A 20,615-nucleotide genomic window follows, 5' to 3' on the forward strand; every position below is an offset into this window, starting at 1 on the left:
AGATTGAGGTTAGACATTAGGAAAAACTTCCTAACTGTAAGGGTACTTAAGCACTGGAACAGATTACCTAGAGAGGTTGTGGAATCTCCATCATAGAACAGGTTAGATAAACACCTGTCAGACAAGCTTTAGACAATAATTAGTCCTTCTTCATTGCAGAGGACTGGACTCGATGACTTACCGAGGTCCCTTCCAGTCCTGCATTTCTATGATGATTTATACAGCCATTGTGCATTTAATAACTTTTAACCGCAGCATTAGAGCTATTCAAAGTGTAAAATCCAACCCACTGGCCGTTCTAAGTTTTATGGCCTCTTCTTTAGTGCTGTCTACCCCCACTTGAGCTTTGAGGCTTCACATTTTTTCCTTCCAGAACCAGAAGCTTTTTCTCCCACTTATATGGTAATGAGTACATGATAACTCTCTATTTTTAACTTACTAATTGCATTTTCAGACTGTAATTGTATTTGTCCTTTGTATACATAAATACATAAACCAGTTCAAAATAAATTGTAAGGCTGATTAATTTTATGCATTTGAATTGAATGGGGTAAGAAGTCACAGTCCTTAAATACCTTCATTGCACAGAGAAATTGCTGGAAACCCAAGGTAGCAGCACAAGGCCTGAGTAGGCTAACTCTAGGTTTGACCCTAAGTTTTTATTTAGGGACAAAGATAAGAGAAGTCTAGCACAAGCAGATGAAATCTGAAAGTTTAAAGCTCCATTTTAAAAATGTAAACCAATAGTTAGGATTGTGGCTTTAACAATTAAGGACTAACAATCTGAGGACTCCAGTTAAAGTTCTTTTGCTGCTGATTAGGATTTCTTGGTGGTGATTAGTGAGTATGAGAATGCAATCACATTTGTAGGGTTTAATCAGTCTGAAGATGGAGAAGTTAGTTATCCAAAGAGAGAGAAATTAAAACCTATAGTTCATATTAGTCTTTTTTTAAAATGTTAATAAAAGATTAAGTTTGAAATGCTGGGAAGTCTGTGACAGTGCATCTAAGAACATGAAGAGTTTGTAAAATTTTACTATCATTTTTTCCAGTTCCCAAATTTATAAATAAAGCTTTACAGGCATCTATAAGGGGGAGAAAAGGACATTTTTCTAGACCTGCCACAATACATTTATATACATTCTATAATGTTCACTATGTGTACTTGTGAACAGTACACATCTTTTCATACAAGCACATACTAATAGCCCTTCCATAATGTTTACCTTTTTTATGTATGTCAATCTTCGTCTTTTATAAATCTCAAGTGTTGAAAGCCCTCAATTTTGAACTTATACAATATTTCTAGTGCATATTTTCATTCTTTTTACAATACATACCAGTTACATTTCCTAATACTTAACACTTACAGCATTTCCCCCTTACAGAGCTCTTTGCAAACATTAACTGTAACCTCACAACACTCCTGTGAGGTAGGTAAATTAAAATTATTCCTAATTTACAAATATGGAAACAAAACTTGGGATTTGTTAAACTTCTCCAACAGTGGCCATGCCTATATTAGAGAAACCTGGAATGAAAATCTCTTTAGTCTCCTTTGCAAAAATACTGCACACACCAGAGCTCATTTGTGTGCTACTTTTGCCAGCATCAGTTTCTTGCATATTTACTCTCCAATGATCCACTCCTTTGTGATTTATTATGTATTATTTGTATTATTAATTTGTTTGGTGGTAGCAGCTAGATGCCCCACTCCTAGATCAGGGTCCAATTATGCTAGGTACTATACACACATGCATAAGGAAAAAATGGTTTCTGCCCTAAAGAGCTTACAATCTAATTAACAGCAATCATGTTTCAGAGAAAGCTTTCCTATGAGCATGTTGCCAGCTAGATTATAAACTCTTTGGTGCAGGGGCCATCTTTTTGTTATTTGTATACAGTGCCTAGCCAAATAGGCTTTAGGGCCTCATTGAGCTATCTCACTTTTAAAAAGAAAAGACAGTGGCAGACATACAGACACTGGTGACCACAGAGAAAGGTAAGGAGATTTTGTTGCAGCTGAACTCTGTTGGGAACACGATCATCTACAACCAGCTGTTGAAGCACCTTGCCGAGTATAGCATCACTCTGGCAAGCGGTGGCAGTAAAAGGCTGGCTTTAAAGTCCAATTCAATGAATTTTGGGAAAATAATAAGCATGCCTGGGCCAGGGATACAAAGAGCATTATGAAACAGGACTATGAATATTCTAGTTACTCTGGTTTGAAGATGAAAAACCAGGACTGTTAGAAAGGCAGGACAGCTTTAAGCAGGACAACAAAGAACTTACAATGAACTATATCTGCCATGACACGGAAACAAGGTGTGAGCACCAGCCATTCCAAAGAGAAATATTTAATAAATACCAAAAGGCTTCTAAAGAGGAAGACATTGTGTCTATTCCAGTAACTGACCCCTAAATCAGTGCTTGTACCACTTGCTCAGTATAATACAATGCTCCATATCGGACTGCTCCTGCGTTCCAATCCCCCTAAATCCATTCTGTGGCTCTCCACCCCTGCACATGAGCAGAGCAAAGAAAATAGAAACCCACAAAATGTATATTTCATGTCCCTGATATGTACATATTCTGTTGCCCTTCTGGTTAAAGTTACCCTGTTTCCATATTGCAGCTAGTCTGCATGTTTGTGTTTCTAATACAGATATTTTTCAGAATAGATTTTGTGTGATCCTATACCAATCATTTTACATTTAATATCAATATAGCAATTCACTTCTAAAAAAGATTTCTAACCTATGAACAAAAGGAGGCAAGGCAGACATACAGCAAAAGAGTGAATCAACCACAAATTGAGCACAACAAAGGTACTTCGTAGCTGTTATTGATAATATGTATATTCACAATTCTCATCTCCATAAACTCCTTCACTATACAGATTAAATCACTGGGATGATTAAAACAAACTCCTACCTTCTTCACAATGGTAAACTCCCCATCAGCCAAACAAGCTATGAATAACAGTAGCAACAAATGCTACCGTACTTCTGCCAACCTCAGTAGTGTTGCCCCTTTTTGACCCGTGCAGTATTCAATTTTTGGGGCCCTGTGGGTGTTCCAGTTGGGAATAGAAATTGGTGATCGGTATTTTTATAATGCAGGATTTGTTTATTTAAAAAGAATGTACAAAGTCCTGTGTCTCTGAATGCAGACAGAATCTAATAGCAGGAAGCAGCTGCTTTTGCTCAAGAGCAATCGTTTCAGCCTGCACCCTGACACAAAAACCACTTGCAAAGTCAGCCATCGAATTTTCAGCTGCTCCTTCAGGCTTTCTTTTAGTTTTCTGGGTGTTCTCTCCCCAGTTCTGCCGCCCACCCCCATACGTCTGATCACAATACCCAGCCAAACCTAGTGCTATTTCTGGGCAGACTCTGTGAGGCTTTGTTTTAGATGTGGGCCCTTATCTGCCTTCAATGGGGAATTCATTCACACATCACTCTGAAGGAGGTTTAAACGCAACCCGTAACAAGGTTTCACCCTGCTCATAACAGTAGTCTGCATAATCGGTCCCCATTCCTCACCAGCAAAGTGAAAGTATGCAAAGCATCTTCCCTAGCAAATTAGAACTATTGGTAGTTGAACTAGTGAGATAACATCATTGTAAGTACCTACAGTGCAGTGTGACCAAACTAGCTATCGTGTTTCAGATGCACTTTGCCCCTTAGCCATACTCCAACTCTTCTGTTCCATTGCAGCTGCACTACCCTCTGGATACCTATCCCACAACTCCCTGAAGTAGTGGAGGATTTTGAAAAGCCTCCTAAAAGCCCTAAGTGATTGTGGAAAATGAGGTCAAACTCCCATAATCTCCTGCAAAATTCCAAGAAACCCACAGGTTTCAGAGTGGTAGCCATGTTAGTCTGTATCAGCAAAAAAAACGAGGAGTACTTGTGGCACCTTAGAGACGAACAAATTCATTTGGTCATAAGCTTTCGTGGGCTAAAACCCACTTCATCGGATGCATGCACTGGAAAATAAAGTAGGAAGATAGATAGATATAGATATAGATATAGATATCTCACACACAGAGAACATGAAAAAATGGGTGTTGCCATACCAACTGTAACAAGACTAATCAATTAAGGTGGGCTATTATCAGCAGGAGGAAAAAAAAAACTTTTGTAGTGATAATCAGGATGGCCCATTTCAAACAGTTGACAAGAAGGTGTGAGTAATAGTAAGGGGAAAATTATCATGGGGAAATAATTTTAACTTTGTGTAATGAACCATCCACGCCCAGTCTTTATTCAAGCCTAATTTAATGGTGTCCAGTTTGCAAATTAATTCCAATTCTGCAGTTTCTTGTTGGAGTCTGTTTTTGAAGTTTTTTTGTTGGAGAATTGCGACTTTTAGGTCTGAAATTGAGTGACCAGGGAGGTTGAAGTGTTCTCCAACTGGTTTTTGAATGTTATAATTCTTGACGGGATTTGTGTTTGTTTATTCTTTTGCGTAGAGATTTTTCCAGTTTGGCCAATGTACATGGCAGTGGGGCATTGCTGGCACATGATGGCATATATCACATTGGTAGATGTGCAGATGAACGAGCCTCTGATGGTGTGGCTGATGTTATTAGGTCCTATGATGGTGTCCCTTGAATAGATATGTGGACAGAGTTGGCAATGGGCTTTGTTGCAAGGATAGGTTCCTGGGTTAGTGTTTTTGTTGTATGGTGTGTGGTTGCTGGTGAGTATTTGCTTTCAGGCTGGGGGGCTGTCTGCAAGCGAGAACTGGCCTGTCTCCCAAGATCTGTGACAGTGAGGGATCACTATTTCCAGATAAAAGAAACCAGTGCAAAGCATTATCAGAGACCCAAAGCTGATCTATATGACCTCAGAGCACTGATAACTCTTGCCAAAATTTGTTTCTCTGGCTGACAAAAAAAATTACATTTTCGTTGATCCATTTCTGTTGAACTAGAAAGCTCTAGCGAGTGAAATGCTGAGTACGGCTTCCTGACAAAGAAAAGCAGACTACACCAGCCTTGCTGTAAAATTCTGGGGCTCTGCTACTTTGCCTTGCTTACCAGTAGATACAGATGATGCTAAGGGGAAGTTCAAACATCCCTCACTTGCTTGTTCATGCTGCTGCCTATCTCCAGAGCGTATTTTTTCCAATTACAATGTTACTCTGTTTTTTACTTTTGTGGCCATTTAATCTATGTTAGGTTTGTTGCTGTTTTGATTTGGGCGGGGCGGAGTTGGTTTTTATTTTCCTTCCCAGGCATTTCTAATAATTCTCTTTCCTAGGATTTTGTTCTTTTAAGGTGCCCTTTTCACTTTTTTCCTTTACTCTTATGTCTTCTAAAAGGAGGAAGAAGGCTAAATCAAAATATACAGCTGATACTTTTAGATCTACAGAATCTTCAGCAATGTCCAAGAAAAATTATAAAGTGATAGCAAGATTCCCTATCATCACAGTCCCCTCCTGTGAACTTTTTGTTTCATCAAAACTTTTTGTTTTGTTTCCTAATTCCTAGGAAAGCAGCACACTCATCAGAAAGAGAGTGTTCCTAGATTTATAGTGAAGGTATTCTAAGGTTTCCTTAACCTATTCTTTCTGCTATCTAGTTGTTATAGACTAGATTTGACACTTGTGAATTGTATTAGTTATCTGCTTAAAGTAATTTTGATCAATGATCAGACCTAGTCGAACAGTCAGACAAACTTTGATGAAAAGATTCTCAAAAACAAAGTATGAAATCTTTACTAAGAGTGTTAAAGATAATCTATTAATACAGAGGAAAGCTGAGATCCACAACAATTTCATGGAGTTTGGTACTGTATGGATTCGTGGAATGAAGGGTAATCTTAATATTGTTGAGCTGTCTGAAAAAAATTCTGCTTTATTGTTTATCTTCTTGATTCAAGTTTATCTATTCAGACTTTTCCCTTAAAGACCTTTCTTCTCTTGAGGCTCCTGTTGTGGTTGCTGGTTGTACAGTGCCCAAATGTGTTTTGGGCACTTAAAAAAAAAAAACTAAAAAAACCCAATCCCCTCATCCCCAAAGACATAGTCCCCGTCAAAGAGTGAAATGCTGGCCCCACTGAAGTTAATGAGGGGGTTGCTATTGAATTATATGGGGCCAGGATTTCACCCAAAGAGTATGCAACCTGGTACTGTTGGTTCTATGCTTTCTGCTTGAATAGTTATTATGGCAATAGGGTCAGTGAGCGATCATGAATACATTATGGTTCAAATATGGAAATGGAGAGGTTATAATAGTTTATTAAAAATAAAAAAATATGTTCCTTATTATGACTTACATCAGTTGGGCATGAAGAAAATAATTGGTCTAGGGAGAGCATTTTAATCTTTGTGTTCTGTGCTTCAGTCCTTTTCCCAACAAAACTTAATTTGTTGATGATTTTAAAAACTGTATTTCTGTTTCAGTCAAGTTAAAGAATTTTTATAATCTTGGTTGCACTAAAAAAAATATAAAGATTGCTACAAATTAGAAGTAGTTGTAGGGTACTTCTTTCTTTCCAGAGTATGATTGATTGTGTTGTGTTTGTATGGTTTTAGTATTTTAGTTTTATTTTTATAACCTGCATTCCCTAATGCCAGAACTGAGGAAAGTAATCATGCTATCTTTTGTTTCTGTAGAAATACTGCAGCACAATCCAACTTGATTCTGGAATAGATTATAGGAAACGGGTTCTTCCTGCAGCAGGGAAACTTTACTACCTGTAAGTTGAACTATTGTGGGATTTTTGGCCCCCCCCACCCCTTTTTTTTTCTTAATAGCCAATAACTTCTCACTCAGTAGGAGAGGAAAAATTTATAATACAATTAGAAGAGTTTGACTTTTTTTTCTTTGCCTTCTGATCCATTTTGTACAGCAGACTGCCTTCCATTATACCATAATGTTAACTTCATTAAACTACATTTTCAATATCCACACTAGCTTCATTTACAATGTGCAACTGAATCAAAACTAATTAGATTTTTGGGGAGGTGTGGTGTTTGGAGAACTGAAGTGACAGATGGTTAGAAAGTAATGAATATCCTCTTGTAGGAGAGTGTGCAATTCTCTTATAATAGAAGAACATCCATATTGTATTAAAGTAATTAAGTATTTATAGAAATCTTCTGACAAGGATTCATTTAATGTTGGGTGTGGGTATAAAAAAAAGTCTTATTTTGACAGATGATCTGTTTGTATTTACCACGATGAATTTACTTTAGCATTTACTTTGTATTTGAACATAATAAAAATATTTAAATGATACACAATACAGCCATAAGTACAAGTGGATACATCTGCCTGATAGAAACATCTTCTCTTTGAGTCAAAATGTTGGAACACCTTTGCATCACAGACTTTTGTCTTTGCCAACGCGCTTTTAAGGCAAGTCTGTCATTAGGTCAGTGGCAACCAGAGTGGTGCATACAAATTTATTTTAAATGAGATTTATAGCTGTAATATCTTCTTGCCCATGGTGTAATTACAATGTAGTCACAAAGCATGTTTCCAGTAACAAAGGTTTATGAGCACCTTCAGGGGCTTCAGCCTGGGAGACAGACCTCTTGAAATTAAATGTCTCTGTACCACATAATAAAATTAAAGTGTTACAGTTGTTTCTCTAGACATAGAAAGAACTAGTTAGTAAAATTACAACAGTGAAATTACTCTTGATTATTCATTTTATTAAAAAGCATTGTAGAGGAAGAGAATTTAAATACTAGAAAGTTTTTCCTTTTTTCTAAATACATGGTGCTTTTCTTTATTCTTGGAATTATTAGATCAAAATTGTACTTATTTAGGCCTCAATCCCTCAAAGATTTAGGCACCTTTTAACTTTATCCGTATGAGTAGTCTCACTGACTTCACTGTGCATGTGTAAATCTTTGCAGGATCTGGGCCTTATACTTAATGAACAAACATTTGGTGAATCCGTAATGGTACTGTACTGTACCTTATGGGAGCCCAGAAACCAAAAGCGAGCTTTTATTCAAAGGCTGTGACTGTGGATCTGGCATAGTTAGCCTCTGTGGGAAGGAGTATGGAAGCAAGTGGCCAGATACCACCTGGAAAAGGTGAAATCATGCTCCAGGAAACTGTCCAGTTCCAGTTCTTTTACTCAGGGCTTTTCTATATTTATTTAGAAATACGGACTGTAACAGTCATAATCACCCAGCAGGGTTTCGTTCTAACCCTTGCCCCAGGTCTTCACAGCCTCTCCCCACACTCTTCCCGTCTGATCCTTGCTTCCTGCACCTATTTCCCTCTCAAGTCTTTTTTGTCCAAGAGGCACGCGGGGCCCTGACCCTGGATCTGTCTTGTGTGCTTCCGCACCTAAAAGGCAGAAAGCTTTATGCGGTTTTCTGTAAGCCAAATGATTAAGAACAAGAATGTGACCTGCAATTACAGCTCCCAGTTTAAAGGACCATAACTGGGACATACACATCTGCCCCAAGGCTTAGTGCTCTAGTACATGATACTAGTTGCAAAACTTATGACCAAGTGATAGTGATGGAGACTGAAGGTAGTCCCATCCAGCTTTCCGTCACTAAAAGGATGGTGGTTGCCTCCTGAACCCACAAGATAGTGCAGTGGTTTTAAAACTGTGGGTCACGACCCAGTACTGGGTCTTGGAATGTAAGGCACTGGGTCACAGAGGCTCTGGTCAGCACCGTCAACTGGGCAGTTAAAAGTCCTGTCGACAGTGCTGCCGGGCTAAGGCAGACTAGTCCCTACCTGTTCCGACACCGCGCTGCGCCCCAGAAGCAGCCAGCAGCAGGTCTGGCTCCTAGGTGGGTGGGCCACTGGGCTCCACGCACTGCCCTAGCCCTGAGCACCGGCTCCGCACTCCCATTGGCCGGGAAACGGCCAATGGGAGCTGGGGGCGGGGAGAGGTGCCTGCGGGCAAGAGCCACACAGAGCTGCTTGCGCGCCTCCGCTGAGGAGCTGGACCTGCTGCTGGCTGCTTCTGGGGTGCGGCGTGCTCTGCAGTGCCAGGATAGGCAGGAAGCCTGCCTCTGCACCCTGGCTGCATCGCTGACCAGGAGCCCCCCCCGAGGTAAGCCTGCATCCCAACCCCGTGCCCCAATCCCCTACCCTAGCCCTGAGTCCCCCCAAACCCAGAGCCCCTTTCTGCTCCCCAAACCCCTCATTCCCAGCCCCAACCCAGAGCGCTGACCCCCTCCTGCACCCCAGCCCTGAGCCCCCCAAACCCTGAGCCCCCTTCTGGACCCCAAACCCCTCATACCTGGCCCCAGCCCAGAGCCTGCACCCCCAGCCCAGAGCCCTGACCCCCTCCCATACGCCTGCCCCAGCCCAGAGCCCCCTCCCACATCCTGAACCCCTCATTCCTGGCCTCACCCCACAGCCCTCACCCCTGAACTCAACCCTCTGCCTGGCCCTGAGCCCTCCCCAAGCCCCGCATCCCCTGCTCTGTTGGGTCACGAACATCAACAATTTTCCTCTACTGGATCGCCAGAAAAAAGTTTGAAAACCACTGAAATAGTGTAATGTGAAGTAAAGAAAAATTAGTAGAATCTTTGCAACTCCAGCAGAGGGATGGATGCATTTTGCCTCCCTTTCTCACCATCTCCATAGGAATACACATTTCTTTTACATGCACGAGGACCTTCAGTCTTTGAAGAGCTGGCATTGACATTTTTTGTCAGATCTCTGAAATATTTTGCTGCCAACTCTGCCATGCCCCTCCTTCTGCCCCCCCCACCCCCTGTTGACTGATTCTTGTCCACCATCCTCACGCCCTGCTGTCTATTAATAAGTATGATCAGCACAACTTTAATTTCGATAAATAAACAGGGTATGTGTGTGTCCTGAAAAATGGAAATTTCTCTGTGTTTAGAATGGAGGTCAGATTTTTGTGGGGAGGCGTGGGCGGGGGGCGGGGGAATGTAGTAGTAATCTTCCAAGCTCTATCTACAAAATAAGTACCACCCACTTGAAATACCAAAATAAGACAACGCCCTCAGTGGTAGTATCATCCTACTGAATACTAGAAGCTTCCATTTTTATTTTTATTTTTTTTTAAATGAAGATTAAGATTCCCTGTTACATTTTTGGGGGAGTGGTTGTATCTTCTAATTATTGATGGGGAGCGGCTGTGTTGTCTAATGCTACAGAAATTTGGAGTTGAGGGACCTTCTTTTGCACGAAGTAGGATACTATAAAGAAAGATCAGGTTTGCTGTTCTGTAATTTACAAAACTTACAAAGCTGCAATTCCTTTTAAGGCTTCATATAGAAAAAATTGACTTTTAAGTGCTACCTGAAAAAGTTTTAAAAGTTAAATGGTGACTAGCATGCCACTGAAAGCTTCATACATCTGATAGATGATGAATTGGTTTATTAATTGTTTATCAACCATATAAACAATTTAGTATTATAATATTTACTACAATTTAGGGCTGTCGACTAATTGCAGTTAATTCACAAGATTAACTCAAAAAATTAATTGCGATTAAAAAAGTTATTTGCGATTAATCTCAGTTTAATCGCACTGTTAAACAATAGAATGCCAATTGAAATTTATTAAATATTTTGGATATTTTTCTACATTTTTATATATATATTGTATTCTGTGTTGTAATTGAAATCAACATGTATTTTTTTATTACAAATATTTGCACTGTAAAAATTATAAACTAAAGAAATAGTATTTTTCAGCTCACCTCATACAAGTATTGTAGTGCAATCTCTTTATCTGAAAGTGCAATTTACAAATGTAGATTTCTTTTTGTTACATAACTGCACTCAAAAACAAAACAATGTAAAAGTTCAGAGCCTACAAGTCCACTCAGTCCTGCTTCTTGTCCAGCCAATCGCTAAAACAAACAAGTTTGTTTACATTTACAGGAGATAATGCTGCCCTCTTCTTATTTACAGTGTCACCAGAAAGTGAAAACAGGCATTTGATTGGCACTTTTGTAGCCGGCATTGGAAGATATTTACATGCCAGATATGCTAAATGTTCGTATGCCCCTTCATGCTTTGGCCAAGGATATGCTTCCATACTGATGACGCTCATTAAAAAAATAATGTGTTAAATAAATTTGTGATTGACCTCGGGAGAGAATTGTATGTCCCCCGCTCTGTTTTACCCGCCTTCTGCCATATATTTCATGTTATAGCAGTCTCGGATGATGACCAAGCACATGTTGTTCATTTTAAGAACACTTTCACTGCAGATCTGACAAAATGCAAAGGTACCAATGTGAGATTTCTAAAGATAGCTATAGCACTTACCCCAAGATTTAAGAATCTGAAATGCCTTCCAAAATCTGAGAGGGACGAGGTGTGGAGCATGCTTTCAGAAGTCTTAAAAGAGCAACACTTCAATGCAGAAACTACAGAACCCAAACCACCAAAAAAGAAAATCAACCTTCTGCTGGTGGCATCTGACTCAGATAATGAAAATGAACATACGTGGGTCCGCACTGCTTTGGACTGTTATCGAGCAGAACCCATCATCAGCATGGACGCATGTCCTCTGGAATGGTGGTTGAAGCATCAAGGGACATAAGAATCGTTAGTGCATCTGGCATATAAATATCTTGGGACACCGGCTACAACAGTGCCATGTGAACACCTGTTCTTACTTTCAGGTGACATTGTAAACCAGAAGCGGGCAGCATTATCTCCTGCAAATGTAAACGAACTTGTTTGTCTGAGCAATTGGCTGAACAAGAAGTAGGACCGAGTGGACTTGCAGGCTCTAAAATTTTACATTGTTTAATTTTTGAATGCAGGGTTTTGGGTTTTTTTACATAATTCTTCATTTTTAAGTTCAACTTTCATGATAAAGAGATTGCACTACAGTACTTATATTAGGTTAATTGAAAACTACTATTTCTTTTGGTTTTTTTACAGTGCAAATACTTGTAATCAAAAATAAATATAAAGTGAGCACTGTACACTTTGTATTCTGTGTTGTAATTGAAATCAATATGTTTGAAAATGTAGAAAATATCCAAAAATATTTAAATAAATGGTATTATATTATTGTTAACAATGCGATTAACCACTATTAATTTTTTTAATCGCGTGACTAATTGCAATTAATTTTTTTAATCACTTGACAGCCCTACCACAATTACATTTCTATTGCTTCAAGCAGGGTTTAACCATGACCAACTACTGCAATGTTAAACGCAGCTTGTCCTTGTCTACAGTGACTGCGAAATTGTGTTTAACATCAAACATGACTCCTTCAGGTGTGCTCTGACATGACTCAATTTTCTGGTAAAGGCAATCATTAGGACACCTATATAATACGGCTATAGTGTTATCACTTAGAATTATTTTATAAAACACAATCCTCTTCTTCCTTCGTAATCTACATAGTCTATTATTTTAAACATGCAAATAAATGTGGATAAAACTGTATTCCACTCCTCTTCAAATGGACTCTGCATATAATAATCAAAGTTATGAGAGTGATGATCGAAGTAAACTTGCTTGGTCTCACTGTCAGCTTCCAACACAAATCTTCTCAGGAATTGTATGGAATTTTAGGAATGAAATATCCACCTAAAAAAACTGTATTCATGCACTTCCTGCTCGTTGTAGCCCTCAAGTCAAACATTTTGTAATAATTTTTAATATTCTTATCCCTTTGCTGGTTTGTTTCTGATTGAACTACTTCCTTCCTAATGTCATTTCATTGCAGTAATGTGCCACTGGAATAATACTATTAATGAGAGAGTCTAATATGAATTAAAGAAAGTTATACTGTTACACTGACACAACTTCCCGTTTAGAAGATTTGGTTTTTATAAATGTTACTCTTTGAAATGGCACTTGCAGAAGGTGTCACTGAAAAATATAACATTCCTAGCACTTCAGACTGACTTTATACTTCATGATGCAGTTTAAAACCATGTGGGGTTTTGTTTCCCCACAGCCACTCACCTCTACCCCAGAAATGCTGAACAGCTTTGTGTTGTAAACCTACAACATTATTTGTAGTTAAATTTCCTCTTGGAAATTAATTCAGTTGATTTTAATTAGTTTCAATGTTAATTGTAGTTAAAGTGCTTAAGGCACAGTAAATGAGAGAATAATAGTACAACATGATAGATCATTATTTGTCAATTAAGAAAGGCCTACAACTACGCTACCAATGAAACTTCATTGCGTCTTATACCTTCTTAAAGGTGGACTTCCACACCAACAGTAAATTCACTGACAGATCACTGTGTATGAATTTGGACGAAGTATTGTATACTTAAGTTTTGGCTTGATGATATACAATAATTTTTTGTTACTGTTATCAGGTTTCATACTCTGTTTTTAAAGGAGAAGTGTAAATAATATGCTTAGTAAAATGAGAAAAAAGGTCACAGAAACGATGACACTTATAAATTTGGACTCTATAAACCATATAGTGTCTTCTAATTAGTTTGTTTGTGTGCTCCACAAGGTGATTTTGTGAGAGTCTTTGCTGTTTATAGCTGATGTTTCCCAAACAAGGGAAGAAGTCTGATAAATTTATTGATGTTGATTGATCAGATTGGTATTTCAAAGCTGATACTTTAACTTGAAAATGTTTGATCAGCACAGTCAGTTTGACTTGATTTTTTTAAAATAGTCATTTCAATATTTAATTTCAGAATGTACCCTCTCAGAGATTTCAAAGGATACGTCTTCAGATGCTTGACTGCTTTGCCTTGCCTTGTCTATTTGCTTTTATTTTGCATGCAGGATAGAGCCAGAAGCCTTTCTTTCTCATTGGGTACACATAGTGTTAATGGATTTGCTTTGCCTGTATTGCCTCATTACTGGAAACCGCTCAAAACACAGAAGTCTTTCAGTGTATGCAAATAAGGTAGAATCATCTACCTGAGAGTTAATGTTCTCTGCTTTTAAGTGTATTCTAAATCTAATGTTTGTATTTAGAGCATAACATCCTGTTCTCTGTTTTTTATGGGCAAAAAGCTAAGCAGGCTCAGGCAGCTGTTTGATGTTGGCTTCAAGTGTTATTAATTTCATATTCTATTATTCTTTTCACTGTAGCACAAGTGAAGCTGATGTGGAGGCTGTCATGGATAAGTTGTTTGATGAGCTGGCTCAGAAACAAAATGATTGTGCGTAAGTTAATTTCTCTTGAAAGAGAATACATTTAGAACACAATGCCCAATCTCCACTGACCAATTAATAAGTTCCATTGCTGTATATGGGTTGATGCCACACTCAAGTGGCAGTCATTGTATCAGCATTTTGTCTAATTTATGTGTTGAATCATGTGCTATTATTCATCAAGCTATGCATTTCCTATCTGTAAGAGATGAATTTTATAGTAATTATCCAGACAAGATTGAGTCTTTGTTCATGTTCCCATAGTAACTAGACCAAGGATTCTAAAAGTGCAAGGCAGAGAGCTGAAGCTGAATAAAGCTTGTGGAACCATTGCAGACTTCACATTTGAAGAGCTATGTGACAGAGTGAGTACCCAGTCAAATCTAGATCAGTTTAACACTGAGTCTTTTCAAAGTTGTTGGGCTTTTTTTTAAAGTTCGTATTTTCCAAACCCCAGGTATCCCAAAGATGGTTTTTTAAAACTTACAAAAAAAGATGTGAATTCAAAAGTAAAAAAGGGTGAACGCCTATGTACGTTTCCTTACGGATAATGGTGCAATAATAATCTCTTGAAGGCAACCTAGAATATAATTAAAAATCTAAATAGAATTACGTGGCTGGGATAATTAGTTTTATTGCTTGAATATTAAAACTCAAAACACATCCACGTGTAAACAAAATTATAATGTGTTTAAAATTTTGGGTAAACTTGATGCTCATTCAAGTGACGGTTTGATGGCACTTCAAAGCATAAGACAGGTGCTGTGCAAGCTTCTCCACGCAACTATCATTGCACATCTCTGTCATTGCCTGCTATTCAGTTCTGTGCCTCTTCTAAGCAAAGATTGCCAGTGATGATGAATAGTGCCAAGTTTTCTGCTAGTTATGTGATGTAGTCATAAGTTAAAGATGTTCCATGAAGTCCTTGTTCAGACATGACCTAACCCAGGTTTGAAGATAGGTCTCTAGAGGTAAAAGTTTAGTGCAGTGATAATTTGTCAGCTGGACTCTAAAATTATAACATTAGCCAGTTACGTAACTGTGTTACGGGCATGGCTGGTAGCACTGCCTATTATTAGTGATACCAAACACTTGTTATTATAAGACTCTGTTTTCAGGTGTTTATAACTATGGCAAACTTTAACCATTTGGGCTTAAATTTCCCATGCTGAGTGTCTACTTCAAAGTGGACTAGAACATTTCAGACAAAATGGTTCAGTCATTTCTGAGAACGAGGCTAGGGAAAAATGGGTTGTTTTGCCTATATTAAAAATGGAGACCTTTTCTGTTAAATGCTGTTGTGCCCCCAGGCTATGGAGTAGGAACTTGAAATTTGGCAGAAGGTTGCCTTTATGTCAGCGATGTGCTTTTTGCCAACCCTGTGAAAATCCACCTGAGTTTGACCAAGTTATAAGCCTTTGAAAAATCACAGTCCACACATGCTCAGTAGAGACTTGCTAGAGCTTAACAACTAAAATCTCTGAACTTCCTTACTGAGCATGCTCCATCCCCTCATAGCGCTGACCAGACTGTACATGAGTCCTCCCCACACAGCAACTGAGCACACTCCTGGCCAGGGGCTCAAAAGGACCTTCCCTGTAAGGGTTGCTCCCAGCTGCTTCAGGCCTGAGTGGGACCAGGCATTGGAAGTGAGAGCAGGGAACCTGTCTCTCCTATGCTCTTGATCATGCCCCTGTTGGCACCCAGGCAGCTGGATGGAGGAAGCCATCTGATTTGAATACACGGTGGGAAAAGCCAGACCAGCACTGAAGGGAAAGGAGTAGATTGGGACAAGGATTCTGGGCTTGGAGAAGAGGAGAGAAACTGTGACTGGGAGTTGGAATTGGGAAGGCTGGGACTGGCTGGACAAGAAGGCTCAGACGCAGGGGAAGGGATGCTGGGCCTAGGAACCAGTGAGGGAAATGAGAGGATGGGAGACTGGGAGCCAGTTGGCTGGGGGTGCAGAACAAAAAAATTGGACAAGGAACTGGGGGAAGAGCAACAAGGAGACTGGGATTGGCTGGGCAAGGAGACGGGGACTAGGAACTAGTGGGAGGAACTGGGCAGTGGGGGAGGAGAGACAGATTTGGCAAGGAGCTGGGGTGTGATGGGAGAACTGGGACTGGCTGGACAAGGAGATTGGAACAAGGAGCAAGACGGATCAGATGAGGAATGGGATGGAAGTGGGAACTGGTTGGGTAAGGAGACTGGGACTGGGGAGAGGGAGAGACTAGGAGTTGGGGAGAGAAATTGGGACTCAATGAGCGTGAAGGAGGAGACTTTGAATGGCTAGGCAAGGAATTGCAGAATACAGAATTAGACATCCAACAAGTATCCTTGCTCAGAGATGGAATCTCTCTCCCTTCCCCCCCCATCACCATATGACAACCTGGATCTTAAAAATAGTATAGAAGCAGGCTCATTAAGTCCTAGATGGGGCTGACTGGGAAAAGAAATTTAAAGGGGCTGCAGCTAACGTTACTGGGCTCTTTTGGGGGACTGCTCCATACAGGAACTGAACCAGCAAGAACAAAGGGACCAGGTATCCCAAAACCAAACCCCCTCGCGTTTAAAAAAAAAAAAAAAAAAAAAAAAAGGCTAAAGGAGGAGCTGGGGAGCAGGGAGGGTGGAAACCCATGAACTCTTCTAATAGTATGGGTAGGAGAGGTCCCCCAATGCAGTGATGATAGTTGTTAGAGAACCATCATTGCAAATAAAAATGGGTGATGTGTTATGTAACCACTTGCTATTGGGATAGAGGAGGTGCAGAAGAATTTCTGGAACTCTTGTGCTTTACTCAAAATACTTTCACACACTGGCTTGATGCTTTCAGCTCTCCCAACCAAGGGAGAAATAACGCCTGGCCTAGACTTACATCACTCCTCACTTACACTGTGCAGTCTTTCCCAGTATAAAACATTTTGGGGGCTGAAAGAAAAAGGAGACTTGTGCAACAAATTGACCTTCAGACTAAAAAGATTGGCCTACCCAGAGCCAGCATTCATGGGCTTCTGGGATTTCTACATTCCAGAAGTTGTAGATAGATGTGCCACTTTCTCAGGGTACCCAGGACTGAGAGTCACCTTGTTACCTCCCTGTCTCTGGCGAGAGGAAGATTTGCATGTACTTAATTGGATGTCAGCTCCCTGACCCCACCAGCCCATTAACCACCCAAACAATCTCCTCAGGGTCCTGCTAGCCCTTACTTTGCCTTGCAGGTTAGCAACAGGTGCACCCCAGCCCCTGGCCCCCTCTGAAAGCGTTCCCTTATAGTATCCAGCCCCTGTCACTGGATACCCACAGAAATTACCTGGTTTCTTGTCCCCAAGAGAACAGTATACGTACAACTTGACTGGTACAACTCCGGATCAGGTCCTTTATAACATCACAGCACTGAGATATAGTTATAGTGAAAACAATCACAAGTTTATTATCAAAGGCTAAGATTTAAGAGATAGTGAACAAGGATAATGGAAAGAGAAATGGTTACATATAAAGCAAAAGTATAACATACTTCTTCAAAACTAAACTAACCTTAGCAGTCTTACCTTTTGTCTAAATAAGTTTATCGCATCCTTAAGCCTTTTTCAGTGCATTCAACCAAATCTTCATTGAGATCCTGTTTTCATAAGTGTAAACACACTGTCCATTTACTTCCTCAATGCAGGATAACAAAATGTCCTTGCTTCTCCTTGTATTTACCAGAACTCATTGTTTTTCCTCCAGAGTCAGGATGAGTCCTCTGGTTCCTTTCTTGGTGTGCTGGCTCCAAGTTGTTTTCACATACTGGTGTTGAGTCCAAAACGGACTTCCATTGTGTTGGTTTACGATGCTTAATCTACATGTGAACCTAGGCAATAGGTGAACATGCATCCCTTTGTCTGGCAAAACCTGTTTGTCAACCATGCCTGGGACACAGACTCAAAAACATATTTTCAGTACATAAACATAGCTCTTTAAATATCCTTACAGTCATCTTGCAATGATTGAGGCTCTATATGATATACAGTTGTATTAGACAGCTCACATGGCCTTTTTATTAGACACCTCACATGACCTAAATATTATGAAAGCAGTGTGTTAGGTGTAGTCAGTTTGTCAGGCTGATAGGAGTTGCTGTTATAGAACATTGAACCCTTTGCCAGCTGGTACTAATGGGTCCTTGTGTCACAATAGACTGTGCTGGACCCAACCTTGTTTCTTCTCTAATTTTGTAGTATGAAGTAATATTTAAAAAAAATAAAATTGCCCTCTTAATATTTTTATTTGCAGATAACTAAACTTCCCTACCTTTCTTCTGTGTCAGGATGACACAGCTTACTCAAATATGAAAAGTAACATGTCAGCGTACTACTGTTTAATTATTCAGGTTGTCTGCATTATGACACAAATTGTTGGATGAAACATAGTAATAAGATTTGCAAAACCTGCCAGCTCTGATGTGATCCATCTCAGCAAACCAAAAGCGTTAGGTTTCAGAAACCGTGATTCACTCCCGTCTGACAAAACCAGAATCAAAATGTGAAGCCAGGCAATTTTACCTTTAAATCCATTGGTTTCAATCCCAGAAGGGACTGTTATGATCATCTTGTCTGGCCTCCTGTATTACAACCCATAAATTTCACTCTGAACTCCTGAATCTAGTCCAACAATTTGTGGTTGAAGTAGAGTGACTGTGTAGCTCAAAACCTTGTCTCTCAGCAACAGAAGTTGGTCCAATAAAAGATATTACCACACCCACTTTTTCTTTTTAGAAGTCAGCCAATTCTGATTTAAAAACTCCAAGTGATGGAGAATTTTACTACATCCTTTGGAAATCTGTGCCAAACCAGTAGTGGTTTATCCTGTTAAAATTGTGTGCCTTGTTTCTAATTTGAACTTTGCTGACTTCAGCTCCAGCCACTGGCTTTTGTTACATATCCATCTGCTAGATTAAAGAGTCCTCTAGTGTGCTGATGCCTAAAGACTGATCAAGCCACCTCTTGACCTTCTCTTCAGTAAGCTAGCTAGATTGATCTCCTTTCGTCTCTTATTGTAAGGCAAGTTTTCTGGACCTCAGATCTTGACAATTTTCAACATGTTTTACATACCTCCAGAAAGACACATACTCTTCGTTTTTGTGCAAAATAAAAAATTTATTTTCTTTTGAGCTGAGAATCTGAGCAATATACCAACAGCTTTCTTACTCCTAGAGCAATGAAGTAGGGATGACATGAAAATACTTCTAATAACAAATACATTTCAGTAAAATATCATCTTTGAACTCTGTTGTTTATTAGAGAGACATGATAGCAAACTCCATATACTTTGGTTTTTTTACATACACTCTCCTGAAAAACAAAACACAAAAATAATACCTTTCTGTTCAGTTTCCTGAGAGAGGATAATATTTTGATAATATTTTAATTTTCAGAAAAGGTCTAACATTTTTAATTTACTATCTCAAAAACTATTTTGTTTATAAACTCCAGATTTTTTTTTATTCATTGATCTCCAGTGAAGGCTAATGCCTTTGGGTATTCTGTGGAAAGTTTGATGGTTGATTTTTGAGGTAACCAAGGCTCCATTGAGATTTTTGTGTTTCCCATGTACTGTAGAGCCTCCATTATTGGGGGCTGAGTTGGGAAAGAGCAGGATGAGTTATGCTGCCTAGAAACCATAGGATAGTGGATAGGGAAACGCTGAGTTCATGCCAAAGGTACTGGCCTCCTGCCCATCTCCCTGAGATCCATGTGGATCTCAGGAGGGCCTAAAAATTCTACTGTGGAATCTCTTGTTTGTTCCACCAAGGTTCAAACTTCTGTCTTCCCATAGAGTGATTTAGGGGAAATGCCACCAGGTTTCTTCCCTAGGGCCTTCTGTTATTTTTTTTTTACAGTGGATGGACAAAAGCAGGCCTAGTGGTAGAAATTTGTTTAATAAAAGCAAAAGTGAACTTAGGAAACTTTCCATATAAAAAATTATTTTACAGTCATAAGTTTCTGTGAGTAATTTAAAACAACAGTAACGAGAAAAGTTATAAATTTAAAATTCAGAGTATTGAGAGTTAATTTTTACAATAAATATGTGAAAATCAACTAATGAGGTTTTAGTTTAAAAAAAAAACCTGAACAGCTGATACTGACAATGCTCAGGGAAAGTTCCAATTCCAACTTTAATTTTGCCTTTTGTTCTCACTTCTCCTCCTCTTAACAATGAGTGAAACCGCTCAGAGAAGCCACTTCACCCCATTGCCATATATGAATTACAATGGAAGGGTACAACACAGCAGGCAGGGATGCGGTCTGGGAAGTGGAGCTTAGGGGTAAGGAACTGGGAAGAGGAGGTGGCGGAAGACTGGGATGAGCATGAGCAACCTTACTTTTGGCAATTCCTAATTTTTGAGTGCTTGATATTGCAACCTTAATAATCTTCTTTTGACCAAGTTATTTTCATATGTAATTTCCTAGGTTTTTTTAAAAAGCAAACTAAAAACACAGAAGTTCCATTATGTGGAACCATATTGACCCCCACCTCGGTCATCAGTGGGTTGGGACCTTTAG

At 39.4% G+C, this 20,615-nt stretch overlaps 1 protein-coding gene across 1 annotated transcript in view; it reads left to right on the forward strand.

Annotated features, from left to right (window-relative positions):
• AFG1L (AFG1 like ATPase) overlaps window positions 1-20,615 on the forward strand; it is a 133,859-nt gene that overhangs the window by 90,158 nt on the left and 23,086 nt on the right. The window contains exons 8-10 of the mRNA XM_077812903.1: window positions 6,625-6,707; window positions 14,011-14,081; window positions 14,338-14,438. Of these exons, the coding sequence (XP_077669029.1) occupies window positions 6,625-6,707; window positions 14,011-14,081; window positions 14,338-14,438 (255 nt within the window). The remainder of the gene's footprint in view (window positions 1-6,624; window positions 6,708-14,010; window positions 14,082-14,337; window positions 14,439-20,615) is intronic.

This window comes from Eretmochelys imbricata, chromosome 3 (genome assembly GCF_965152235.1).
Source record: "Eretmochelys imbricata isolate rEreImb1 chromosome 3, rEreImb1.hap1, whole genome shotgun sequence".
In the NCBI taxonomy this organism is placed as follows: Eukaryota; Metazoa; Chordata; order Testudines; family Cheloniidae; genus Eretmochelys; species Eretmochelys imbricata.